General features: G+C 28.6%; 1 protein-coding gene across 3 annotated transcripts in view; it reads left to right on the top strand.

Moving 5' to 3' along the window:
• The window catches only part of LOC142333214 (retinoid-inducible serine carboxypeptidase-like), a 40,421-nt gene extending 22,737 nt beyond the window's left edge, over nucleotides 1–17,684 (top strand). For all 3 annotated transcript variants that reach the window (XM_075380195.1, XM_075380194.1, XM_075380196.1), the window contains 5 exons: nucleotides 1,878–2,076; nucleotides 11,104–11,295; nucleotides 13,713–13,790; nucleotides 15,592–15,746; nucleotides 17,433–17,684. In XM_075380195.1, coding sequence (XP_075236310.1) covers nucleotides 1,878–2,076; nucleotides 11,104–11,295; nucleotides 13,713–13,790; nucleotides 15,592–15,746; nucleotides 17,433–17,498 — 690 coding nt within the window. In that variant the 3' untranslated portion in view covers nucleotides 17,499–17,684. The remainder of the gene's footprint in view (nucleotides 1–1,877; nucleotides 2,077–11,103; nucleotides 11,296–13,712; nucleotides 13,791–15,591; nucleotides 15,747–17,432) is intronic.
• Nucleotides 17,685–24,453: the final 6,769 nt, after the last annotated feature.

Below are 24,453 nucleotides of genomic sequence, written 5' to 3' on the forward strand. Positions count from 1 at the left end.
GGTTTATTAATCAAAGGTTTTGTCATGACATGTACCTTTACCCTTTAGAATGCATATCCAATTAGATCAGATCATGGTGAAATAAATAAATAAATTTTTCACTCTGATTGATGTACAATAATTCATTACATAGATCATATCAGCAGTGGGTAGATATGCGACTCCACAGATAAACAAAGAACTGTCCCAACATTTGAATGGATGAATCAAAGAAAACTGTGGTAAAACCCTAATAAAAGTAACATTACAGAATACACAATTAATTGTATAATAAATAATATATATGATTAAAATCTATATTATTTATTTTAAATACAAACAAATAGAATAATATGGCAAATATGTACATATTTATGTACATTTTAATGGTATGTAGAGGATTTGTGTATTTATAATTTTTGAATTAGTAAAATGTAAAAATTTATGAACAGAGTAGTATAGTTTCTGCAAACAGTTTTAGAAATGCAAATGATTAGTTAGTACTCTTGTATCGCCAGATTACAGTATATGTTACATTATTTTGTCTCTTATACTTCGTGTTTCCGATTTTGTCCATTAGAATGCACAAGCTGGTCATTTTTTTAAACTAAACTACTCTTTCGTAATACGAAAGTGCCGGCTGTTTTGTTTGGCATCATCCTTAAAAATTTTGTTAGTAATGTCGATCAAGATGTTGCAGAAATATTACCTTTAATTGATATTAATGTTAGTGAGAAACAGCTAAGTTTTGATCATTGAAATGTGACAGCAAGTGAAATATTAAATGCAAATTTAGAGGTTAGTTGGAACAATGCTGTTGTAGCATTAGTAATCATAAATTTAAGTACAAAGAATTAACAGCCAAACAAAGCTGCATTAAACAGTTCCCAACCTGTTTCATAATTTTATTTTATTTTTTACTGTGTCTTTAATATAATTTATTTTTAGAAACCCAGGGATATGCAACATTTTTTAAGCAGAAATATTTCTTCATTATACATCCAATAACTGGATATCTGTCTCAGTACAAGAATCTAATCCCGAAAAAAAATCTAATGTTACAGACTAATTGTTGGTATAGATTTCTCTTTAAAATTTGATGAATCCTAAAACAAATCTGATAATCTTGTTTTATTGAGGGTTGCACTTAAAAGTAATAAAACATTGTTTTCATGAAATGTAAATAAGTGTAATGAAAATCAGCTCCTGTGTGATTGCATTTTTACTTGCAAATATCCTAGAATCAGAGTTTCTAGGATACTAGAGTTACAGAGTTACTAGGATGTGTTCTTTGCAGCAAACTGATGATTCTTGCAAACTTAAACCTTGCTACAGATACAGCAGAAATTGTTGCAACTGTGAGGCATTGTTAAAATAGGATAACTAAAACTGTAAAAAATTTAATACATACTATTATATTATATTACTCATTTTTTGCCTTACAAAAAAAAAAAAAAATGAAAATGAAAACAGATTTAAATGGAACATTCAGTCTTCCATATTTAAACATTTGGTCTGAAATGAAGGAATCAAAATCCTAACCTGCATGATATTTATTGTTTTTAATGTATGTATCTATAGCCCTTGAGTCAATGGTTTACAAAAGTAAAAGGATAAACAATCTGTTATGACTCATGGATGAAATGTTTACAACAGAAAGAAAATAAATAATTGATCATCATATGTTCTTGTTCTTATTAAAGAATAGTAATGAGGATTTCTCAAACTTTTGCTATTTGATTTAAGAATTTAATTGCTATAAACAGGATAAAAATATATATAGAATTGGCACCCAAAAGTTCATAAGATTTTGCAAAAGTTGAGTTATTAACAGAATCATAGTTGAATAATGTTGTTATTATATAATTGCAACTTTTTATTCCTTTTTTTTGTTTTAGGGTGAAATTGATATGGAAGGGTATAATGAAATAAACAATGTAGCACAAAAATTAAAATCTGAAGTTGAATCAGGCCAGTGGTTTCAAGCAACAGATTCATGGAGTGATTTAGAATCAGTTGTTAAAATGACGTCTCCTGGTATTGATTTTTACAATATACTTTATGGAAGTGATGATGATGATGCAGTTTTATCAAACGGTAAAATTTATAAAGTGAATTACTTATTTCTAAAATAATTTTATACAAAACATTGAGTAACATTATATATAGGAAATGTTTTATTATTTCCTGTACATTATAATTATAAAACCATATCATGTTTGTACAGTAATAATCATACTCCATGCCCCTAAGAAGCGTTCGATAAGTTATTTTAAAATTCCCTTTACTATAACAAACTTTCCACTGATAAATTAAGTTAATTTTTTCTTGTTAATTTTCTTGTTAATTTTTTTTATATATTTTCAAAACTGAATATAACTTGACAACATTCTGCATTAATACAAATAATACAGTCATAGCAAAATTCTATTGAAAAAATGTGTTAGTGGTGTGTGTGTGTGTGTGTTAGTGCACCTGCCTGTGCACGCGCACGCATGTGTGTGTGTATGTTTATATATATATATATATATATATATATATACATACATATATATTTGCACGAGTATATCTATCACTAATAAAATAATTCTTAATTTACTAATATAACTTTTTAAGTGGTATGGAAGTAAGTAAAAAAAAATCTACTTAAAAGATTTGGTTTTTGTAATTCATCTATTTATTTTTTAACACACCATTATATTTTATTTGTAATATTTATTTAACAAAGATTATTCCCTGAATTCATATAATAAGCATAATGTAAATGCACTATGACTCATCTGGTTTACTTCATCTCATGTAGTGTTAGGTCTCTTAAACCTGCCTTCTCCCTTGTACCCATGTAGTTTCCAGTCCCAACTAAATTGCTTATTCACAGCATTATTCATAACATTATTTGCACAGCTTTGTTTCTTGATTGTAAAGAAAAAAAATTTGTCTTCATTTGAGCGAATCATGTTAGGTTGGATGTGAAGATGGCCGTTTGAGGCCTTTTTGAAGGCGAAACTTGATTTGTAGTTTACTGATGCAAATGTCTGCCAAGGCATTGGTAGCATCCCGACCGAGACCTGGCTGATGACTGTGAGATGTAATCAGTTAGAGGGCCTAAAGACAACCTCTGGTAGCCTCTCCGGTAGCGGTGGTGTGGCGAGTGGTAAATAAGCGGGGTTCTTTAAGGGAACTAGGACCAAATTTCGCTGTGTTTAAACTTTTTAGTGGGAAAGTTTTGTTATTGTGGTTGTTTCTCGGATCTGAGACATTCGATAAGTTGCTCATTAATAATTAGGGCTAGGCGCGGGGTCATTCCGCAGATAGGCTTCTAGCTTAGTTCCTGAGGGCGACGTGGTAGCTGCAGGTATCCGTTGTCTTCTTTCTGAAGGCATAAACACAAAATCTATCTCGGGGTGAATTTTACCGATGCAGATGGCATCTCTGCGGGGCCTGAACTGAAACTGTGGTGTGCAATCAGTTTGAGGGCGAGAAGATGTCCTCCATTAAAGCCACTACTGGCTAAGAACAGAGGGGGTGGTGTAGCGACTGGACACGCTATGACGTGGGATCTTCTCGCCTCGGGAGGAAATCGAGATGTGGCGACTAGTAACGTCACAAGGTGGGTGTCTTCTCCCTACGGGATTGGGATCTGTGTATGAAAATGCTCTTAATATCTTAGCTCTAAATAACAATTCAATGGAAATGTACATGTGAAATGATCCAGTTTGTGGTAACTATCCAATCATTCTGAAAAAAGGGATGGGCTGGTGCCAGATCGCCATACAGTATGCTTTTTGGGAGAAATAAAAAATTATCTTTTCATATAAAATTTGTTTTAACTTAACTAAGCCAATAAAAAATATAACCTAAATTATAAAAATCAAACTGCATATAAATATGGTTCTTACTTTTGGATAACCTTAGGTTAACGGCAACAAAATAAGTTGCTAAAAATGTAATCCACAAAAAAAGCTATAAACATTTGATCTGAATAGATAAGTTTTGCTTCTTATTAATGTAAACATTGAAATGAATGTGCATTTTTCATAATATTGTCATATAACCAGCTGCCTACCATTGAGGGACTATATGCTTGTGGTCAGCTATAATATAAAATCAAACATTCCAGTACTGGAAAATTTATATGTACACACCTGATTCTGAAATAACCGATTAGAAATACATTATGTTGCCAAGGTCAATACAGAAAATACTTTTAATGCCGTTAAAAGACTTACAAAGGAGAAGTTCAATTATATAAAATAGTAAACTGCTATTAAATATGTAAAATAAAATGGACAAATTTTTGCTATAATAGTAGTATGTAATAAAAAGTTACATTTCATAATATTGTTATAAAAATGTTGCAAAGTGAATCAGATTCCACGGTTGATGAACCCTTTAACAAGGATTATTTTTGTTTGTCCTCCATTATCTTCCCTACAGTCTGTTGATTGTTATTTTCCTCAGTTTATATTACATTCATTGCTGCATGTATAAATAACTATATTAACAAAATTTATAACTCGCTTTCATGTTCATTCCAGTCTAAATTAAATGTTGTCTCACCAAGTGGTTGATTATTAAACCACCGGTTTGGTCTAGTGGTGAACACGTCTTCCAAAAATCAGCTGATTTTGAAGTCAAGAGTTCCAGCGTTCAAGTCCTAGTAAAGCCAGTTATTTTTACACGGATTTCAATACTAGATCGTAGATACCAGTGTTCTTTGGTGGTTGGGTTTTAATTAACCACACATCTCAGGAATGGTCGAACTGAGATTGTACAAGACTACACTTCATTTACACTCATTCATATCATCCTCTGAAGTATTATCTGAACGGTAGTTACCGGAGGCTAAACAGGAAAAAGAAAAAGTGGTTGATTATTACATTAGATTTAAGAAAGGATGTTCACACTTGTCTGATTACAACTTCGAATTGCAGATGCTGTTATTTGAATCGTTTAATACATATTTTTAAAATTACATCGTAGTTATTCAGGAATTGTAAACTGTTATTGTCACTTTTGTAGTAATTACAATTTGGCATAATTGTGGATCTTCCTGCGAATGTGTTAGAATTATTTATTTTGTCAAGTGATAAAATGGATTCTGTTTTGTTTGGTATTTTACCAGAACATAAATTGTGTAAATATATTATCTCAGTTTCAGCTTTCATAAATTTGTATTTAATCATTTCAATTTGCAAATTTTTTTTGTACATTTTTTTATTAAATTTTTTTACAATGTAATTAACGTAACAGTCTAAACATTTTTTTTAAATTTTCCCCGGAATTCTAGTACAATTTTCTGTCAGAAATATGCTCAAAATAAATGGGGAAAGGATAACAGAGGTCAGCCTTACTCTTATTGCTTATGAATTGAAAAGATTATCAGAACTAGATTAATCATTACAAATATATTTGTAATAATTTTGTTTTAATTGCAGTAGTATAAATAAATAACGTAAAATTTAAATGATAATTTTATTTATTGTAGAAATTCAATTTACTATGGCTAATACTGAAAAAGGTGGTAGAAATATTCAACATCATATCATTATTGAATAAATTCCCTCATTGGTAATGCTGAGGCTACCTCAGTATTCTTCTGCTTTCGTATTAACAAGTTCTGTGTGTGCTATATGAATAGTTCTAAAGATCTTATTTTATTTGTTATTCAGCATATTAATTAAGTGGATTTTAAAAGCAAAAGAACGTCGTCATGAATTAATATTGTGATAAATAAATATTAAGCTAAGTAACACATTGACTTAAAAAATTAGGTATATTACTTTAAATTATATAAAAGCTTTTAAATCTGTATTAATTTATAATCAAAATAAATTTGAAAATCACACCCCATGTTAAATTTTATCAGATTTTAAAGATCTCTCCATTTCTTAAATAATAAACTAAATAACACAATGTGAAAGAAAATTATTTTTATTTATTTCTTATTTAATAAAACCAGAAAAATAAAGTAAGCTAAATTCCAATGCATTGCCAATGATTTTTTCATCCTTTTAAATACAGAAAGTCTATTTTTTGAACTAACTATACATTTATAGTACAATATTAGACTGTTAAAGTCATTAATATTGGGAATATATACAGGTGATTTACAAACTATTCCATCGACTTATTTAAATGTTTACGCAATTCAAATGCAATATAAAAAACTTAATTGTTGAAATCAGCTGTTACTATTTTGCCAGCTTGTGAAATAAATTTTTTCAAACAAATTTAGATGAAATTAATTTTTAATTAGCTTTAAACATTTCTAATAAATTGTTTTATTGATTATTTGCTTTAATTGATTTTCATTTTTTAAAAAAACATTTCACAAGAAGAACCTTGTTTTGTTTAATATCTAGTTAAAATCTGCCACATTTTGTTTTTTATAAATTTCAAAATTCTTACGTTTGTATTTATTTTTCTGGACTAAAATGATCTTATCATTGTACTCAGAATCAACTTCTCTGTAAGTTTTGTTTAAAACCTTTATGGACTTACAATCCATTTAACAACATTATCTTATGCCAGTCATGAAATAGTGGTTTTCCACCCCCCCTAATCTCTTTTGTTTTTTACTCCAGATATCTCGAACACTACCAAAAATACATTTTGGGAGAGATTTTTTTTTTCAATTTTTCAGATCAGATTTCCTATAAAAACACTAAATTTATTCCTTAATTTTGGTGCCAAAAATTGTAGTCTGGCTTAATTTTACTGAAGGCACAGAAATCAGGGTGAAATCTTTCACCTTCCAACGCTCACTAATGAAGCGTTCCTAAACCTATGTTTATATGAAATTTCTTCTTTATTTTCACCAAGAGAACATGTTCTGGAGATTTGTTACATTCTTTTTTAATCACCATGTGGATTTGTGTGTGTGTGTGTGTGTGTGTGTGTGTGTGTGTGTGTGTGTGTGTGTGTGTGTGTGTGTGTGTGTGTGTGTGTGTGTGTGTGTATGTGTATGTGTATGTGTGTGTGTGTGTATATATATGTGTGTGTGTGTGTGTGTGTGTGTGTGTGTGTGTGTGTGTGTGTGTGTGTGTGTGTGTGTGTGTGTGTGTGTGTGTGTGTGTGTGTGTGTGTGTGTGTGTGTGTGTGTGCGTGCATGTGTGCATTTTAACAATAAAGATGTGTGTATCTAGATCTGTTATTTGTTTTTTTAATATAGGCCTAAAAGATTTGGTTTTTAAACTTAAAGTATTATTTTTAAATGAAGGAAACTATTGTTGTTATTTATAATTTCATTAAAGATTATTTTATTTATTAGTTGAAATAATTTTTTAAATTATATTTGTACAGAAGGGCTGTTTTATTTCTTAATACTTTATCCATTATTTTAGCAATAAGAAGGTGTAGTGAGAAGGATTATTTTAAATGACAAATCATGATATGTTAATATTTTATGTATAATTTGTAATTCTAACTGCTAATGATGATGTAATTAATTTGTAACCGCTACTCTTACTTTTGATTGACCGTATCTTGTACTTGACTGCATTATTTGCATAGAGAACTTCAAAAATTGGAAATAAGTTTTTAATAATTACGTGTGAAACAGATTAATAATTACAGATGAAATTAGGAGGGTAATGAATCTGTTCAAGAACTACTTCCACTGGCACAGCAAAGTCCAGGAGTTTCATTACCTCCATTTTTTGGCATTGTAAATGGTTACATATTTTAATCATGTTACCTGTTTGAATATCTTTCAAACTCAGAGAGGTAATTTCAGGGTGATAATCAAAAGCAGTGTTGATCTAACCTAACTCTATTTTGAGCCGAGTTTATTCTGTGCTCTTTAAGTCTTTGATGCTCTGATGTAGATTCATATTGTCAGGATCATAAATGCTAGTAATCCTTAAGTTTCTCTTCCCATCTGTGACCTTGTTGATGTAGGCAGTATGAAAATATTAATACCGAATTAAAAGTCAAATCTAAGCCAATTATGAGTGCTACTTTACAAATGTGAGAATGAGTTATCATGGGTCGCTGCCAGATTAGACAATGGTATAAAATTTAGTAAAGAAGTTCTTTTTTATTTATTTATACGCATTTTAATTTATGATTTATGAAGTAGTGGCATTGATGAGGTTAGAACTATGGTAAAATTCTTGGGGTGATAAGAAAGTTACAGTTAAAATTTTGTAATGAGTAGTTAAAATTTTGTTCAGTAGATTTCACGGTTATCAGGAACAAAGAAAAAGAAATGTCTATGTAATAGTAGATGATGATATATATTTTTCTTTTTTAAATTTTTTTCACCAGAAATTATTTCAATCATTATTTTTTTTATAAGCTTAGAAAACATGTATGAGAAAACTTTTTATAAAATCAAAAAATGTTTTCCTTTATTGTATAGTATTTTTCAGTATCTATCAGTATACTCATTCACTTTTTTCAGTAGTGTAATTAAATACTTAAGTAAAATTTACATAAGTAAAAAGTAATATTTTACAATTTGTAAAACGGGTATTATATTCTCAGAGATTTTAACTTTCATGACTAGTAAGCAGTCAGAGGGGACTAATAAATAGGGGAACTTCAAATTCATTTATGAATTTGATGTTCAGATTTGATAAAAGTTAAGTATAAAAAACTTGAACATATTTTCAAATTATGTCAAAAACAACTTATTTTTATTTCATTTTAATAGGTTGAAAACAATATACTAATATAACATGTAGCAATTATAGAAATTACATCATTCAGAATAGAAAAGAACAGACTGAAACTTAACAATTTTAAAGTGTAATTAACTTCTAACATTTAAAAGTGACTGATTATATTAATCATTAAATGGAAAAAAAAGATTAAATCATCAGCTGCAATAATGAGCAGAACAAATTTAAATAACTTCAAGTATTTTACTGAGTATTCCACTGTTAAAAACCTACTTGAATATATTTTATTTATATTTTTTATCAATAATTCATTATAAGTATTCTTAAGTTGTAAAGTATTAAACAGATGGAAAGACGGGTAGTAAAAATCTTGAAAATGATTTAAATAATCTTTATTGTTTGTAATATGGTATAAAAGAAAAGCACAGAAAAATTGAATATACAAATAAACTTATCCTCCATATTATGGTAAAAAACAATGTCATTTTTTAAAATTTAGAGTTTAAAAAAATTTCATATAAATAGTATGTGCCGATTCTACTAATTTTCCCAGAATGATCTTTTAAAACTATAAAATTAATTGGTAAAGAGCACAAACTTACTCTTACTATAGGTGTGTGACTGAAGAAAGCAATAAGAATTTGTTATAGATATGTATTATTATAGATTTATTTATTATAGGTGTGTGACTGAAGAAAGAAAAGTACATACTTATTTTTCCCACGATAAAAATTTGAACATTGCACAGTTTTCAGAACAGTAGGGTGTTTTTTGTGCTGAAATTATTACTATTAAATATTTGAAGCCTGGGCTTACTTTCATAATTGCTGAGGCTGTTCACCATGTAGCAGTTTAAAAAACTTATCAATCAGGAATCTTGTATGATAGCTGATTTTGTAAAAGTTGTAAAATCGTCAAGTTCATAGAACAGGAATGTTTAATCATTAAAAAATTATGATTTTTTTTTTTAAATGGGTTGCTAGAGACACAAAAAATGAAGTTGACATCAAAAATAAAATTCTGCCTACTAATGTTGTGACAAAAAGAAAGGTTATTTCTCAACTTGTCAAATTATGCTGCAAAATAAGAAACCAGTTTTGATTTAATTTTCCTTATATACTGTATTTGCAACTTAACTAATGAGAGCATTAATGACAACTATTAAATGGAGAAAGTAACTACAGATTACTTTTTCCTAAGCTTTTAATCCACATAACAATTTGTATTTTATTATTATGTTTATAGAGTTCTGTGATGGCATGACAGAAAGTTGGTATCATAAAGAAAACGATTTTTTTATATAGATTAAATGAAATTAATTTTAATTATTTATATTTTATTTTTAAAATCATTGAATTACATAAATGAAAGTGTATTTGATGTATAACAGTCTTAAGTTACGGTCGTAAATTGTTTGTTACATGAAACTAACTGATCATTGCCTGCATTATCTTTGACTTTTATATAATTCTGGTCATATAATTAACTCCTAACTTTCTTTTTAGTGATTCTTTCAGTTAGTTATAAATGTTCATGTCATTTGGCATGTAATTATACAATTCTGAGGTATTGGATTTTTCTCCTGCAATCTCTTTATGACAAGTGAATTTATGTCAAGTGAATAACATTGGCATTGAGTGAATGTCATGTTGCCACCATATCTATCCTTATTCAGTTTGTAAATTATCAGTAAATGAAGTAAGATTATTTTGTTATAGTTTAACTGTTGGCCAACCAATGTGACTATATTGTTGTACCAATGTATCCTCCAATTTGTATCTTGTGTGATGTGTTTGGAATCCTGTCTCGCTTGATCTGGAAACTGGTTGGTTATAAGTTCTGTCTGAATTCGATCAGAGCTTGTTTAGTGGCTACCAACTATCTAAGTATATCATTGTTTTTTGTTTTTCATTATTGAATATTTCAGTTTTTTGTAATTATGACATAATGATTTTATAAGTCTAGCATGTAAATTCAACGGCTTTTGAATTTTTATAATGTATAATTAATGGATGTAAATCAGGTTCTGAGAGAATTGTGGCTGGCAGTTGGGTACAATGTCTAGAAAGTCTACTGATCCACTTAATTCCTTATCTAGCCAGGCCATTACAAATTATAATCTATTTATTAATTTAAAAAAAAAATATTTATATTAATTTGCTCAAAATGTACTGTTATGAATATTAACAGTTAAGTTTAGTTTTAATTATTATATTTTTAAAATGTTTTCTATTTATGATTTTTAAGCTGTTAATGGATGAATAAACCTTACTGTATTTATTGTTATGTAATTGAAAATAACAATTCAGATTTGGAGCCACTTACAATATTATTCAATTCATTCATCAGATTATGACAGCCAACAATCTAGTAGAGCTGTCTGACTCACTACAAAACTAATGACTCAAACATATAAATTAAAGTATTAATGATAAAAAAAATAATGAAATACATAAATTGAATACTATTTGATAGATTCGTTAAAATTTATTTGCAGATTTAAAAGATCAAAACAATAATGAAAAGAAATTATTTTTATATAAATTTTCACAAGGACTGAAGAGTATAATGGATCAAGTACATGATACTTTTAAATCAGTAATACCATCATCTGTTGAATGGAATTCACAAAGTACATATGTATTTGATTATCTGAGGGAAGATTTCATGAAACCTGTCACAAACTATGGTATGTAATTTTTTTTTCCATTTTTAAAATTTTTTGGCTGCTATAGTCATTAATCCTTAAAAAATGTCAGTAGCATAAAGCACAATTAGTACCCACCACTCATAACTTTGATAACTTTTGGGAAAGGTTCACTGAATATTATTCTTGTTGTTGCTTCCCTACTTTACCTTGTATTCAGTTTAGAGGATGTTGTTACTGTTTAAAATGATCCAGGTTTTGTAGAAGCATCAGGCTTAAGTTTAAGAAGGTCAATTTAACAGTTGTGGAAGTTTTGTAAACAAGGTAGGGATTTTTTTATTCAATTACTTTTTATCTTTGAGATTTTTTACATGTAAAAAAAGTATCAGATGTTTTATATCTGATACACAGTTTACACAATGATACACAGTTTAAACAGTTGTAAAAGATTCAGTTTTTTTTTCTTCACACATCAGCAGAAAAGGTCACTCAAATATCACTTCATCTGGTTTCTTTCTGTTTTTCTTCTAGAAATTTTCTGGAAACGGTTTAGTTCTTCTTTCTTCTTTCATTTCTTCCATATAGAGTTTTTTCTTTTCTTCTAAAGGAACCTTTAGTTTAAAAATTGTTCTTTTGATCAAAATAGTCTTTTTCTGTAATATTTAACTTTTTAAACCATTCTTTCATCTGTTTAACATAACCTCCTTGAACTTTGTAGCTCCATAGTTTATTGAAAATTTGTTTGATTAACCTTGATTTATTTATTTTCTTATTGTTACTTCCAGATCTTCAATTCCATTGTATATCTCTGTCTGATCTCAGTCTGCAGCCTTCTTGTGTTTTTTTAGACTATAGATTTTTTTAAAATCCTTCTTTCTATTTAGAATAGATTTTCCATTCCAGTTAGATATGTGGTCATATAAAATGACTAGTCTTACAACTGTATTGTAGTGTTTTAATTTTGCATTTATGGAAGGGTTCATTTATTAATATAGATAAAATAAAGAAGTAATTGCTATTTAAAAAATAAAAAGTAAAATAAAATAGAAATTGTAAGAACTAGAATTGATTGAGAATCGCTCTAAAATATTAGTAGTAAGAATAGATAGGAAAACACTAAACGTAGTTAAGGACATTCTCAAATTTAAAGTCTTGGAAGAATTGTCAGAACCTTTCAAAATTGGAACAGAGGTTAGACAAAGTAATGAATTTTCACCACTTTTATTCAGCTGGTCCTGGAGAAAATTTATCTGACAATGAAGAAAAGAGTTGATGGGGAAAAATATAAAATATCTCTTGGGAACAAAAAATAATAATATAGATGTTGACTATTTTGTATTTGCAGATGATATAGCCATTTTTGCAGAAAAAATTAAGGAAACCCAAATAAAAATACTAAAAGAAGTTGCTGAGAAAGTTGGCCTAAATATTTCCTTTGAAAAACCTGTGTGAAAAAACTTTGGAGCAATAAAACAAACAGAAAAACTTACTTGGAAGAATGTATTCAACCAATTGACAAAGAAAAGGGATCACTATAGAACAAGAAACAAAGAATGGAACTAGCACAAAAACAGTCAAAACCATCTACCACAAAAATCCATTTTGATCAAGGCAAAGATAGGATGTTATTGTGCAGTAGTGCGATCAGATATTGTGTGCAATAGAATGCCACTCTCTGAACATAGTTGACAAATTCAGAGTATTAAGAATGTGGGAAGAGAATACTAAGAATAAATCTGGGACCCAAAGTGAATGAAATTTACTTTTTTCTTACAGATTGAGACCCACATAAGAACTTTATAGAAATGGAAGGAATGAACAAAATAGAAGATGCAATGAGGTAAAGAAAGCTCAACTACTTCAGACACTTATATGGAATGGATGGAGAAGGCTAATTAAAATTATCTTCAAGTATTTTAAAAGTGAGAAATCACTGTATGGAGAGAACTATTAAGAACATTGAAGAGATGGACATTGAAAAGTAAACAATTCTGGACAGAAGAAGGTACAGAGAAGCAGTCAAAAAGTTCAAAAATTTTAGGATAGTAACAAAATAAGTAGGAGAAAGGGGAAGCAGCAAGACTTAACAATGAAGAAGTATTGGTAGGATGTTAGGTCAACAAGAAGAATAAATCTGATAAAGAATTGTTATATGTGGTTTATAGATGGCCTGAAAGAAAAAAGAAAGATAATTTAAATTTAAAACTTAATAACTAATAACATTAAATTAAGTTGGCAATTGAGTTGTTACCCTTTAGTGACATAAGTCAGAGAATTCAGTGTTAAAATTTCAATACAAATACTATCAACACAAACAAAGCCATGCATACACTTCTAGAGATATAAAACACTGCATATTATAGAATATATCCAAAATACTTCTAAATCTAAATTTAGCATTAACTTAAAACTAACAATTTTAAATCAACTGAATTTTCATCTTTTTTTGTTAACAACAGTGGAGAAACTATTAAATGAAACAAATCTACAAGTTGTTGTTTACAGTGGACAGCTTGACTTGATTGTGGACACACCAGGTAAGTAAGCACAATATTTAATATAATTTATTAATATGTTATCTAACAAAATTAAATATTTGTCATAAACAAAAAATACATAATATTACTCAATTTTTTGCTGACTTGTTTTCATCTTGTTATGTTTTTTTGCAGATGTTAACTTTTTCAAATGAATTGTAAAATAGGTCTGTATAACTGAAATACATAAATCAAAACTTTCATAATAACATAAAGAAAACAAACAAGCATGAAAATAAAGAGTAAACTTTTATTATTGTTAGTAATAATGAAGTTAAAAAAAAAAAATTAAATATGTTGACCCTCTATATAAATATAAAACTAATTTATCTTCACAATACAACTGAAGTGTAGTTACAAAATTATTCATCATAAATTAACTGATACAAAAGGAAAATAAAATACTTTCTAGTTATCTGTTTTTGGTGTTTCTATATATTTAAAAAAAATTTTTTCTAATTAAAAGGAATGTTAACATGTTGTTCACTCTTTGTTTTATGAGACCCTCTTTAATCATTTGACAGATATACACAAAAAAAAATGAAAGAAATAACTTCAGTGAATTAATCAGATAAAATTTACTGGTTACTTACTGCTTGTGTCTTATCTGGTCAGCGAATGTTGGCGTCATAATTTTATTCTCAGTCATGATGTCCTGGAAATATCTGTTGGATCTTTAATGCAGTGGTTTTTCGTGACCTTCCCAATCCAATGCCATTTATCACCTTCCGTGGATCATCTGCATTTTGGGGCAATTTCCCTCCCCCAAGAACAATAGGTGGCCCTGATCTCTACCCACTTTTCTGTCCTTACGAGGCCATTGGGACGTGGTAGGGAGGGACTCCTTATTCCAGAAGTCATAGGCCAGATTATTAATTTTTTTTCTTGTTTAGCCTCCGGGACTCACCATCAGGTATTTCTTCAGAGGATGATATGAGTATGATATATATGAGTGTATGAAGTGGTGGTGCAGTCTTGTGCAGTCTCAGGTCGACCATTTCTGAGATGTATGGTTAATTGAAACCCAATCACCAAAGAACACCAGTATCCACGATCTGGTATTCAAATCTGTATAAAAGTAATTGCCTTTACTAGGATTTGAAAATCAGCTGATTTGTAAAGATGCGTTCACTAGCCTAACCCGGCAGGTTAGGCTAGACTATCTGCAGTGTCTAAACACTACATTATATGGTTACTTATTTGCATTAATATTTTGTATGGCTGTAACTCTAATGATGTACTTTAATTATTTAATTTGTATAAGACCTCTGATAAACATATCAACAAAATAGTATTGAATTCCTACATGTCTTCCTACACCCTTACAAGATGATCGAATGAACTGTATTGTAAATAATATGAAAATAGATTGCGTGTAACTAAGCAAGTTTTTACAGTTGACTCAATAATATGTTTTATTATAAGTAAGTCATCAGCAGGTCTATTGTATTTTATGATCCTAAAAAGTCAACTGTACTACCTTAATGTAATACTTTAAAACATTAAGATTGAAATATAGAAACTTTACTTGGATTTCAAAATTATTTCAGTCTTGCAGGAATGGAAGGATATTACTTTAATATTTCTCCTGAAATATTATCCATATCAAGAGTATCTTCTTCAATTAATTATTAAGTGCATTTATGAGCATTAATTAAAATAATGTTAAATCTGAATTATAGGTTGTTCTAATTATTGTAATTGTGTAATTCCCAATGGATGGAGTTATAATAATTATAAAATGAAATTTGAGATAAAATTATATTTATAAATTACCAAAATTTTGATATTTTTAATTTAGGTACTTTGAATTGGGTTGAACGATTACATTGGCCAGGAGCTGAAAAATGGAAAAAGGCTGATCGAACTTCATTGAAAGTAGAAAGTAAACAAGAAGGTTTTGTAAAAACTTATGATAAATTTACTTTCTATTGGATAAACAGGGCAGGACATATGGTTAGTAATAAAATTATTGATTAATATTATTGATAAGTATCCATATTACATCACATCAGAATATCTCATTGTACACCAAAGTGATTACAAAATAAACCCCTCCATTAAAAAAAGAAAATACACAAATTTGTTAAAAATTTTATAAGTTTTAAATTGTAGCTTTTACATTCTGGAGAAAATAAAGTGTAACTCAAATTAAACATAAACTTTTAGGCAAATATTCTTATAAATTCTGCATGCTGATGATTTCATTCTTAATTTTTTTTTTGCACAATACAATTGAGATATTTTTCATTTAGCGGTTAGACAAAAATTCTGAAAATAAAGAAATAGCATTTATGACACTGATTATTTTTTTCATGTCATAACTTCATTATATCAGACATGTTTGATCATTTCTTTTACTCTTAGTTTTTCTGTGCTTATCTTTTACTTATATTTGCTGAGAACCCTGAAAAGATGAGGATACTTCATTTTAACTTTTTGTGAAACATTTTTTGATGTTTTGTAAAAAAGTGGCGAAGTTTATTGAACTTTTTAAATCTAATTTTTTCAAACATCTCATTACTGTCTTTTTACCACTTTTATTCAAGCAAATTATTTATTTATCATTGAAAGTAGCCATCTAGTAATTCATTCATGAAGAAACACAGACATTCATCTATGGCAAAAAGTAATTAAACAATTTTTCTTCACTACTTATTAATCATACATTTTTGATGTTCATCCAGTTTACAAAATGGCAGTCAATTTCACTATCCTTTTAAGAATGACACCTTGTGACATATAATATTACTGATTTTTTTAAAAATTATTTTTAAAAGTTTTTCAACACTTTTAACAGTACTATTAATGTTAAAATTATAGTCTTCACATGCCGAAACATGTAAACATCATACTCTCAGAAGTGTGTTTCAACATCCTATAAAAAATTTCTACCAAAAAAATAATACTTTCACTAGTTAATGTTTACAGAAGCATCACACTGAACAAGATAATCTCTATACTTGAGGGTTTTTTGTTTTCCAAAAGGAAAACCAATGTTCAGTTGAATTTCCTTTTGTTCACAAGTGAGAAGTTTTAGGACAAATTTTGCTGCTATGCACTGCATCCCAAAATCTTCTGTTAAAACAGATTTCATTGAGCCAAATGAAATTCCAACATCATCTTCAAGCTCTTTAATTGTTATTTGATGATCATTTAATCACATCTGTCAAACTTGTTAGATTTTTTCAGGACTTTTGCTGATGGAAGGCCTGTCAGGGTGTTTGTCACTTTTGTCAGATGTACAACCAGCTTGGAAATGGCAATACAACTAGTAAATATGTGTAACACCTGCAGCTTCATCACCAAAAGCTGTTTAGAATCATCCTTGTTGATTCTATTTGCGTGTCACAAAATTTATGAAAAAATTTAACACAGGTTTTCTGTTCAACTCATTCAATCATCTTGAACACCAACGAAAACAAGACAAGCACTGGCTACTGCAATAAAAAATTAAATTGAATACTTTTTATTACACTTGTGTGTGTGTGTGTGTGTGTGTGTGTGTGTGTGTGTGTGTGTGTGTGTGTGTGTGTGTGTGTGTGTGTGTATATATATATATATTATATTTATATATGTCACACTTTTATTCATCCTTAGACATTTATTGATTGATAATAATCTCTTTATTTTATTTTTCAGGTACCGACAGATAATCCTTATGGTGCTCTAGAAATGTTAAAACAAGTAACTAGTTATAAAAAGTAAACCATAGGTACATTCGAGCTACAGGCATGCAATGAATGGATGATTGTTATGGTTTTATTATTTATATGATGATTATATGGTTTTATTTTATGGTTTTATTATGATTTATAATGTTTTTTATTATTTTTATATCTAAGAACTTCTTGAATGAATTTGTAAAAAAAAATTAATAAACTTAAAACAGTATTTTTAGATGTTTTCTCCTTATAATAACTTGCTTTATTATAACCATTAAACAAATCTTGACATTAATAATACCCATATTCTACATTTATTAAATACCATAAAAATAAATCACATTTGCATTAAGTGGAGAGCAATATAAAATTATAATGTGTACTTAATAATATTTAATCAGGAGCGTAGAAGTAGTTTTTTTAATTATAAACCTTTTTTTATCAAGGATAAGATTCTCTTTCCATATATGCAAAACATTCAAAATTATACTGGCAGGGAATAATAAAAAAAACTGTAAATTCCTGAAGGTATCGTGGTAATAACAAAAAAATAATTTTATGAGTGAGTTTACAAATGTTTATTTTTTATTTAGAATAAGATGGACAATTTTTTAGGACTTAGAGTATTTTTTTAAACTTTAACATGAATATTATTTTTTTTTTACAGAATATTGTATTTTAATAAAAAAAATATATATTATCAATTAAGCAGTTTAATAAAGAAAAAAAGGCAAAGTATTGCAAAACTTTCCAACCTATTAATAATAAAAATTTTGAGTTAGAGCCAAAAACAAAAAAAAATTAAATAAAACTAAATTCTTTAGAGGTGGGGAATAAATTTTAAGAGAATTTTTTTAAGAATATTCATATACAGAATTTCCCATGAGGAAACCAACATACTTCACAGTTGTATTCTCATCAAAACAATGAAAAACGTTTACATAAACGTAAGTCTGGAAATGCTTCATTACATTCAAAGATTTCACCTGGAATTCAGCTACCCTCGTGAAATGAGGTTGTACTGAAATTTTTTGGTTGTTAATTCAGTGACTAAATGATTGATTTCCTATGGTTTTTGACATGAAAAAGTGAATAAATAAAATAGATTCCAGAACTGTCATTTTTCATGAAGGTTTTCCAGTAATTTTCATGATATCTGAAGTAAAGATGAAAATTTGTTGTCTGAAAACCGGTGTTTTAGGTTTGCATTACAATAATTTTATTAAATTACTGATAAGTGCATAAAATTCATTAGCAAAACTTATAGAGAATTTAATTCTAAAAATAATGATGTAAATAAATAAATAAATCATGTAGATAGATGTAAATAAGTATTTTTGTAGAATGTTTTAAAACTGTTTTGTAATTATTTAATTTTGCCCCTCAGTTAACAACCTAAAAATTTCAATACGAAATCATTTTCACCAAGGAAACTGAATTCCGGGCAAAATCTCTCGCTAGCTGTTACTCGCTAACAAAGTGTTTCCACACCTATTTTATGTGAACTTTTTTTATTATTTTGATAAGAAGAATACACCTGTGAAGTATGTTTCCCTTTGTAATAAGTATTTGAGCCAAATTTAAAGAAGGCTTGGTCAATCTTGAGATAAGATATAAGGCCAAAAGTAGTGTAACAATACCCTAAAACGTGAAGATTTGCAAAAAACACAATATCCCATTTTTGACATGATCATCATATTTTCCCGTGTAATATAGCTATTCTAGCCATATTTGCGAGGTAAGTAAAAGTGTACCTGGCTATGTGATTTCTGATTCTATGAATTAAAATGAACAAATAGTATTCTATAAAAAAAAATCTAATCTGCCCTTTATTCCTTCCATACAACATTTTGTGATTTTAAAGAAAAATTTATATTTCAAGATCTAATCAAGGAATAATTGCAATATCATATTTGTATGCATATTTACACCAAATTTTTATAATAAATAAAAAAAATTATGTACAAACACATTCACAAATTTAAAAACAAGACTATGTTTATTTTTATAATTTTTTTTACAAGGCTCAGCTGATAAATTTTGCACATATATGTGTAGCATGGGAATGAAAATGTACATACAATACCTTAGCTACAAAATGCAGTATTCATTTTTCAATATAATCCCTGTTTACACTTTTCCCAACATATGATAAAGTTTTGCATTCCATCTCTGAAAATTTCTGGTGGTTTTTCTCGGATCCAAGTGGCCACAGCCTCGTACACTTCATTGTCGGTGGTGTAATGATTACCTTTGAGATCACTCTTGAGTTGACGGTAAAAGTGGAAGTGAAATGGAGGCAAATCGGTGAGTGTGGCGATGTAGAATAGATTCAAACTTCAGCTTACGGAGAGCCTCTGTAGTGGCATGTGATGTATAAGGCCACGCATTGTCATGATGCAAGATTACAGACATGGTGGTCTTTTGAACACGACATACTTGTCATCTGAGGTGTCTTAATGTCTCAATGTACTGTTTGGAGTTCACAGTCATCCCATGTTCCAGATACTCAGTCACATAAATGTGTTTCTCATATAAGACTGTGAAAGCAAACCAGTGAAACACATTAAATCTATATGTTCTTACAGATACTTCATTATTAACGTAGATAATGATATAATTTACGGTTTTTAAAATTTAGTTTTCTAAGAACAGCACTGGTTGGCCAATCTCACCTTTATCATGATTGCTCTTCTATTTAAACTATAAAGTACAATAATAATGATTTTAATTAATACTTTTATTTTCCAAAAAAAAATTGTCTACAAAACAAGAGTCTACTTGCACTTACTCTGTTTATTTCCGTACTCTTATCCTGTTAGCAGATTATTTTGTTAACTACTTATAAAAGGAGATAGATTCAAGAGGATAAATTATGATTTTATTCTATTACTATTGTAGTTTTTCTTTTGGCTAAGTCATATCTAAAACAGTAGAGGTGCACAAAGCACCAGCAGAGTTGCTTTTGCTGGGTTGATTTTTACTGTACAGCTAATCTTATGGTGACGAGAGTGATGGTATGAGAGTCGGGCTGAATATCACCATTTCAATTGGCTTGTAATACCAATGTGTTAAAATATATTACACTCATTAAAAAAGGAAATTAAGAGACAAAAACTCTTTTTAAAACAGATTAAATTTGGTTATCTTGTTGTTTTTTTACACAACTGCTCAAAAAGGAGTGTAATGTATTTAGGGTGTTTGTATGTATGTTTCACTGTAGCAGCTCAATGACCGATCTGATTTAGATGTGTGATCCTGCAGAGGAATCCTTACACTACTGGGGAGTGTCATAGGCTATAATATAAGTAAATATATTATTATTGTTTAAATAAGTTTGAAAAAAAGTATACTATACACAAAATTATCATTAGCAAGCAGCTTTTTATCCTACATTAATATTGATGAAAGAGCAATGTTTGTTAGCAATATTTTTTTTGCAGTCATACTTTTGTTTTTTAATTTTTATAATTAATTTTCCTGTAACAAAAAACTATTCGTATGTCAGTCCAGTTAATTTTCTGAAGTAATCAAACTATATGTTTCTTAAGTTTAATTTCCTAAAAAATAATCAAAAGTAATTAAATTATTTTTAATATTTTCATGCAGTTCATGAAATCATAGAATAAATAAAACCTATACTAATCAACTACTTATTGTAACATAAGATAATTGATCCCAATCAGTATGCCTTTCAAGCAGGTAGAGGAACAGAGAAGGCTTAACCAATTTTGTTATAACTAAAATTACAAATCTTTAGATATTTTCCTAGATCTTAATAAAGTATTTGATACCATACCTCACAACATATTATTATTATGAAATAAATTAGCAAAAGTTGGAATTGAAAATAAATTATTTGAAAATTATTTCAGGAAGTCACAAATTTTAATGAACAAAACTCATTCATGTAAAGAAAATTTAACACTTTCAAATCCAAATTTTCAATATGAAAAAAATGTTATCTTTAAATTATACTATTTTTTTCATGAATTTTAATGTATAATATGTAGCATTTGCTCCAGTCGTTTTTCAGAAAATTTGAACACAAATGCGTACAAATCATCTCAAGTGGAAGTACTGTGTTTACTGAATAACACTGATAATGTGATTAACTGGTTTTATACCTGTTTAAAACTTAACTATTGAGTATGTGTTTGTTTAAAAAAATACAAATTTTTAATAATATTACTATTGTTAATGATAAAATTTGCAGAAAACTAAGTGTTAAATACTATCAAGAAAGAGATAACTTTATACTCACAACATTCTTAGTGCTTCAGATTATTTGACACATATTGCAGTAAGTAAATGAAAATAACACTTGCACTATGCAATTAAATAATTAATTATCAATCAGACTATAACACATGATACACTGTAGTAGCTAATATTAATAATCTCAAAAACGTTATGAATTACAGTAATAATTAAAAAAAAAAAACACTTCACATGTATGTAATGGCATATGATCAACTGGATTTCTGTGTGATCAACTTGGAAACTGAATTTCTGTAAGAGGCCTAGTTTCTCCTCTGCGCCAATGAACAACTGGTTCACTTGGAAATGCAGAAGCACTAGGTCGACCTCTCTTCCTCTCCTTTACTTTTTTATTCATAAAACTTAGCCCACTGAAAACTCTTCTATGAAAATAAAGCAATTTGAGGACAACCTTCTTGAGAATTTCCTTTGCATCCTTTCATTACTCTAACCAGCTCTGGATAATTGCCAAATCAACTGTGTGAAATTTTTTTCTTTGAAATGGACTTTGAAGCTTTCAAAGCTTCAAAGTCCATTTCTTTGACATTATAAAAATTCTGTAAAAGCTAATTAACTGATCAAAGAGATCAATATATTTTTATTTACCATTCCTTTCCTTTGTATTTGTTCAATTATGGGAACATTTGGCTTGCAGAAAGGGTAGACTTTCAGTATCTACTGTTAAACATCTGCTGAATGTTCAAATTAATTCAGAACTTTCCTGTTGTAAATTTTTTGATTTAATTAAAACAAACCATTTCTGAAAAAAGTCATGCCTAGTGAAAAATATAACTGAATAAATAAAGTTTAATGTTTCAATAAATTGTTAAGACTTTTAAAGATAATTTCAAAAATATCCTGGGTTGGACACATAAAGTATGGTAAGCCTATATGAGTGGTAATTTTTATTTTTGAACAGAAGAAAGTTGTAAATTACCTTATGTGTTAAAAAGTAAAATTTTTACCTATATAAAAACTCAATATGTGTATATATAATAATTAAATAATTTGTTAACTCTGAATATAATTTCCCTTGATGCTTTTGGCATTTTTTAGTGGCTAAGGATCTTAGCAGACAAATGCCATCAAAACAAAAGAAGATAGGTGATAAATAAAAAACAAACTTCTTTAAAAGTAAATAAACATGATTTGCAAACAGAATTTTTCATATTAAACAATATTATAAGTGGAAATGGATTGGGAGACCTCAGAAGACAACCATAAATGAAGCTATAAAAACACCATACTAAAAATTAGCATAAAATTCAGAAATGAAATTCATTAAGTGCAAAAATCTAGATTTCAGTTAAGAAAGCTGTTATTAGAATAAGTAAATACTAACAAGCTGGCTAAAATATAAAAGGCTGTTACTAAAAGTGTTCTGTGTCATGAGAAATCGTGGTTCACATATGATTAAAGTTAGAATAAAATCCAACAGGATTTGAATTTGGATAATGGCATTTTGTTACTGGTATCAATTAGCGATTGTCTCCAGAGTGATGTGAAACAAGATAAAACTGTATAATGTGACTGGCATACATATTTTTGCATGGTAGAATTTTCACAAACAAAAATAAATAGAATGGAATATCAGTGAACGGTCAACATTCAACTTAGTAATTGGAAGATCACTGGTTCAGTTGATAGCTCTAGTCATTATTCATCTCTCTCTCTTTCTCTTGTTTCTGTTTAGCCTCTGGAGCCAGTGTAAGATATTACTTCAGAGGGATATATATGAATGTAAATTAAATGAAGTCTTGTACAGTCTCAGATCGACTGTTCCTGAGATGTGTTACTAATTGAAACCCAATCACCAAACAACACCGATATCCACAATCGAATCATTATTCACCTACCAGTTTTTATTTCACCTCTAGTTAAATTCAAATATAATGTATAAATTAAAAAAACTGAGTGCAATATCATACACTACCCTTTTATATTTTGCAAGTTCTACAGGATACAATGCATTGGTACCAGTAAACAGGATAATTATGATATAACCAAGATAATATTAAATTATTCTAACAGTAATAATTAAAAAAATTGTAAATAAATGTAAAACTTACAATACTTCAGAATTATTTGTAAGTTACAAAAAAAAATGATCAACAGATTATGTGAACTGATGTTAAAAAATAATCTGATTTCGTTAGTGGAAAATATGTCTTTCTCTCAGACTGCCAAATCAGCACTAATTTTAGGCTGCCAGGTAAACATTTTCATTGTGGTAGGGTAGAAAAGAAGTTTGTATTAACTAAATTGAGTAATATGCAGATTACACTAATTATACTATGTGAATTTCATCCTACTGTTTGATAGTGTTCATTCGCCTGCAAAGCGAATTTTTAAAATTTTGACCAACAGAGACAATACTTACATTTGCAGATGATAGCATAACAATAGACCAACATTTTTTTTTGAGAATGTTTCATCTATTTTACATTATTTTTGATCATTCATACCAGTGTTTGAAAAATTCAAAATTTAAGAAGAGATAAAACTATTTCTTTCCAATTATTAAAAATAATCTACAAAAACTCAATAACCTTCAAAGTGTGACAACAAAGAAAATCATATATTTATTAATTTTAGCTATTTAACAAAATTTAGAGATATATGTAGGCTCGTCTCTCTTTGGTAGAGCTTTTATAGAGTTGCTTTTTTCTATGCTGCCAGGGTAAAAAGGACTTTAGTTTAAAAAAAGTCAGTAAGTGAATCATTTCTTCGTAACAGGA

The sequence above is a fragment of the Lycorma delicatula genome, chromosome 12, assembly GCF_047948215.1.
Source record: "Lycorma delicatula isolate Av1 chromosome 12, ASM4794821v1, whole genome shotgun sequence".
Classification (NCBI taxonomy): Eukaryota; Metazoa; Arthropoda; class Insecta; order Hemiptera; family Fulgoridae; genus Lycorma; species Lycorma delicatula.